This window comes from Uranotaenia lowii, chromosome 1, assembly GCF_029784155.1.
Source record: "Uranotaenia lowii strain MFRU-FL chromosome 1, ASM2978415v1, whole genome shotgun sequence".
NCBI classification, from domain to species: Eukaryota; Metazoa; Arthropoda; class Insecta; order Diptera; family Culicidae; genus Uranotaenia; species Uranotaenia lowii.
The window spans coordinates 87,578,293-87,583,139 of NC_073691.1; the positions used below are offsets into that span (position 1 = coordinate 87,578,293).

The 4,847-nt window shown below is 36.8% G+C and overlaps 1 protein-coding gene across 1 annotated transcript; it reads left to right on the forward strand.

Moving 5' to 3' along the window:
* Positions 1 to 2,040: 2,040 nt before the first annotated feature.
* LOC129737600 (uncharacterized) lies at positions 2,041 to 2,603 on the forward strand. The gene is made up of 2 exons (XM_055728761.1): positions 2,041 to 2,417; positions 2,486 to 2,603. Exons 1-2 carry the CDS (start codon positions 2,041 to 2,043, stop codon positions 2,574 to 2,576), a joined length of 468 nt encoding a protein of 155 aa, XP_055584736.1. The 3' UTR covers positions 2,577 to 2,603.
* Positions 2,604 to 4,847: the final 2,244 nt, after the last annotated feature.

A 4,847-nucleotide genomic window follows, 5' to 3' on the forward strand; every position in this document is an offset into this window, starting at 1 on the left:
ATAAACGAACATCGGTAAATCGATTCTTCATTTACCGATGTTCGTTTATTTTTTACCGAAAAAATTACCGAACAGTTTAACGATTTACACAGTAAACGAAAATTACCGAGTTCGGTAATTTTTTTACCGAAATCCTAACATGTGTAAATCGTTAAACTGTTTGGTAAAAAATACCGAACAGTTTAACGATTTACACATGTTCGGATTTCGGTAAAAAAATTACCGGTAATTTTCGTTTACTGTGTAGAATCATACCAAAATGATTTTCCATGTTAAGTTTTGTCCATTTCTCGGATTTTGTAAAAAAAAAGTTAAATGTGAGCCACCTCTTCCCTTCCTATATTCCCAATTCTATCATCCTACTGCAAGAAAGGAATTATTTTACATGGAAAAAGTATTTTTCGTACTCAAATACTTTTTGATGCCAAATTTGGTTTCATTTGCTCGATAAATTCTCGAGTTATGCAAAAAAAAATTATATGGAAGCTCTTCTTTCCCTTTTAATATCTTTCCGCTGAAAAAAAGATGGGGCTTAAATTTTGTGATAGAAACATTTCTCGAATCCAAATACCCTCATATGCCAAATATGGTTCAATTTGCTCAATCAACACTCCAGTTATACTGAAAATGGCAAGGGAGACCTTTCCTCCCCCTTTTCATCCACCTCTTTGAAGGAGTGAAGGATACCAAATATTCATAGAAGCATTTCTCGTACCCAAATATCGTTCCATGCCAAATTTGGTTCCATTTTCTGTTGTAGTTTTTTAGTTATGATGTAAAAATTGTATGAAACTCCCCTCCCTCCTCCTTTCTCCCCACTGGAAGAAGGAAGGGTTCTCAAACAATCATTAGAACATGTCACGTTCCCAAAGACCCGCCCATGCCAAATATGGTTCCATTTGCTTAATTAGTTTTTGAGTTGTGTAAAAAATTATAAAAGAGGCCCCTCCCCCCTTTACTTCTCCCTACTGGAAAGAGAGATGGGTCTCAAATAATCATAGAAATATTTTTCGTATCCAAATACCCTCCCATACCAAATTTGGTTCCATTTGCTTTATAATTTTTTGAGTTATGTAAAAAAATATGAAAGAGGCCCCCTCCCCCTTTCTACATAAAAGGGGGGGGGGGTATCAAATAATCATCTAAATATTTTTCGTATCCCAATACCTTCCCGTGCCAAATTTGGTTCCAATATCTTGATTAGTTTTCGAGTTATATGAAAAATTGTAAGGTAGCCCCCCCCCCTTCCTATCACCCCACTGAGAGGAGGGAGGGGTACCTATTATTCATAGGAATATTCTTCGTACCCAAATACCACCTCATGCCAATTTTGATACCATTTGCTCGATGGGTGCTCGAGTTATGCAAAAAATTGTCTTTTGTTTGAGAGGCCCCTCCCTCCCTTATGGAGAGAGGGAGGGGTCTCAAACCATAATAGGAACCTTCCCCGGCCTCCAATACCCCCACCTGCCAAGTTTCACGCAAATCGGTTCAGTAGATTCCGAGTCTATAGGGAACAGACAGACAGACAGACAGACAGAAATTCATTTTTATATATATAGATAGTTCTGATTTGCATTTTGTTGCATTTTGCCCCAGTCTGCTAACTGAATTATAAAAATATTTATTAAACAAAATTTGGTGATTGTTCCAAAAAATATTTATACACCAACAGTGTTGGAAATGGAAGCAATATAAAGTTTGTAGGTGATATCATTAAGCCAATCCGTCATACGAGGTAAAGTTTTTTACGGCACCAAAAACTGTAAAAATTTGTACATCTATTGCTCGTTATTTAAAATTTTTTATAAGAATCAAAAACTTTAAAATACTCTTTCACGTTGTTGAAAACTATGTTATCATCAATTTGTTATTATTAAATGATAACTTTATTACAGTATATTGAAATAAAAATTGAATGAGTGTTGTGGTATACAAATGTTGCATCTAACCCTGCTTTTGCATGATACCCCGTTTGACGGTACTTCACTTCTTCTACAACCAGTGACCAGTCTAGACGTTTCTTTGAAAAGTTTTAGGATGTTTCCCCGCCGTTGGGAAGTTATAAACCTTGATAGCGACGAGGAGGAAGCCGACGAAAGTGGACACAAACACAAGAAAGGCTGCTGCCCTTCAACCAAAAAGAAGCCTCGCTTCGAAACCCTTGCAGAGGAAGACGAAAAGGAAAACGCCGAACCGATCATGAGAAGAAAAGCAGTTACAATGACCATCAGCAACAAGGTGATTGCCAGCTACTTCCAAACTCCGAGCGCTGCTGGTAGTAAAAAGGGTGCCAAGAAGGTTGCCTCCGAGCACGGAAAGGCCGTGCTAGATCTCGTCAACCGAGGCACGATCAAAGAAGTGCAAATTCTACCCACCGTTGGACTCAAAATGGCATATCAAATTGTCACTCATCGGTAAGATTATTCAAAATCCCACTTAAAAATTGCTCTTTCCCTAATTGATTCTTAATTTTTATCAACAGCACAATCAATGGTAAATTCAAGAAAATCGAAGATTTGTCGAAGCTGTTTGCCGGTGGCAGAAAGTGGACTAAGTTTCTTGAGGTGAGATAATCACTCAGTCCAACTGAAATGCGCCCACAGATAACCACAAAGAAGGATACCATATCCAGGAAGTTGGAGACTTTATTGGAGTGTGAGTCGGGTGTCAATGCGGGGTTTGGGCCGTTGACTTCGATGTCCGTGTTTCAGAATTTGATGCTTTGGGGTAATATTGATCAGTCTCTATTTGGACGGTTTTAACGAGTATTCTTGAGCATAAATGATACAAAAGACCTTCATAGTATTTACAAATACTAGTTTATCAATTTTACCTTGGTTTTTAACGTTTTCTTTCAAAAACATTTATAATCGAAAAAGGAACAATGATGCTGCATACATTTAGGGGCAAAAATTATAACAATTGCTAAATAGTTTTAGCTTCAAAATACCAATGGAATTTTACCTTCACACATTCCCCTAGGCCCTCCCATTATTTCCATTTTCATATTTTCTTCATAGTTAACCATTTGATAGGGTTCTTATCCATTTGTCCAATACGAGCTTACTCTATGAAAATTTCCTTTTTTTTTTTTTCAAATATCACAAATGTATCATTAAATGATTATAAAAATAGCACTCTAACTGTACATATACAAAGAAAAAAAAATTTCTATCATATTCAACAACCCGTTTGCTTCTAAATGCTATTTGGTATCATAAGGAGAGCTGTGTTTTTGCGAGCCCTAAAAAAATAGATATTTTAAGATTCTGAAATTACATTTTTTAAAGAAGAAAAAAATTTCAAATAAGAACCAAATTTTTCATATTTGATTCTCAAGTTATAGGCTTTCAAACGTTGGAAACAGTTTTCAAAAATTAAAACTATAGACTGAGTTATTGATGATAATGTGGAAAAATTTATTGTTGGTCAAATTTACCCCGGTGATCAATCTTACCCCGTTTTACGGTACTTAATTATAACTGAATCAGATGTAAATATCTTGGTGAGATACGTTTGAGTTATAATTTTGATATGCTCTCCTGATCGGGGTCCCACAAAAGTCCGGTGAAGTTCTGGCCGGACCAGGCAAGCTGCCACTACAGCCGGGATGTCGTAGTGGTATAAGGAGAACAAGGTCAATTTTGTTGAACAAAGTATAAATCCACCAAACTGTCCGGATTTTCGTCCCATCGAGAAATATTGGGCAAAAGTTAAGGGCAAACTGGAGAAATGTGGCAGAACCTTGAAAAAACCTGCTCAGATGAAAAAGTGGTGGAACAAGATGGCGAATGAGGTTACTAGCAGTACTGTGCAGAAAATGATGGGTGGTATCACAAAAATAAGATCGAAAATTTATCCGATAAGCTGACGAATGATTTTTATGTATTTTTTCCTTAAAGTGCAATAAAACTCTACAAAATGACGTTTTTACTTTTGTTGTACGTTATTTCTTTGCGGAGAAATGATCTATTTTATCCGACCAGATTCTATGTGAAGCAGACTTTATAAATATAACATTATACGGAGACACTGCTCATGTGATGTTTGAGCGAATTTTAAACAGCTCATAAAATGTAACATACATACATCTGGTGAGAGGAGGAAAAAAAACATTTCCGTAACCCGCTTTCCTTCGTACTTCTATTCCGACTTCGCGAACAAGAGCGTGGGATATCAACGGTGACAGTTTAGCGTTTATTTTTGTGATTGTTCCGGGTCTGGATTGGGAACGGGGCTGCCAGTCGAATCGAGAGTTGAAATATTGACTTAGTGTTAATTCTGTTAAATTCTTTTACGTGAGAATCAAAAATAGACATGCACAATTTTGGGATAATAGCAAAACAGAATACTGGTAATAACTACGGAAGTCTCAAATCACAAGTTACTATTTTAAGATGTTTGAAACGTTTTAATTTTTAAAGCATAACAGCAGGCGTTTTTGAGCAAGCGGCATGTAATAAATTTATATTCGTTATTGTTGGCAGGGATGCCAGGTGTTGAGGAGTAAAAATCTGGGCAATTTCGAAAAAAAGTCTGTGTTTGTCTGTGCACAGGGAAGATCACAAATTTGATACTAAATAAGACATTTGACGGTGTGTGTGAGCGGGGGGGGGGGGGGGGGGGGGGTGGTTTCCTGTGGTATTCAGGTTATTATCGCGCTAAGAACACTGTTTCCTACCACGTATCATGTTCATCTTATTAAAAAAAGAATTGGTAATGAATGCATGGTGAAATACCAATGAATACAAGCGAGATTTCAGTCTAATCTGGCACTTACGGATCAAATCCGATGCATAAATCTTGGTTTCATCACTCAATTTTGAAAATCTGTAAAATCTGGG

Excerpts from the sequence above, each read along its gene's own strand:
- LOC129737600 (XM_055728761.1), top strand. The coding sequence starts at position 2,041 with ATGTTTCCCCGCCGTTGGGAAGTTATAAACCTTGATAGCGACGAGGAG. Across the intron at positions 2,418-2,485 it reads TATCAAATTGTCACTCATCG|CACAATCAATGGTAAATTCA; the intron begins GTAAGATTATTC and ends TTTTATCAACAG.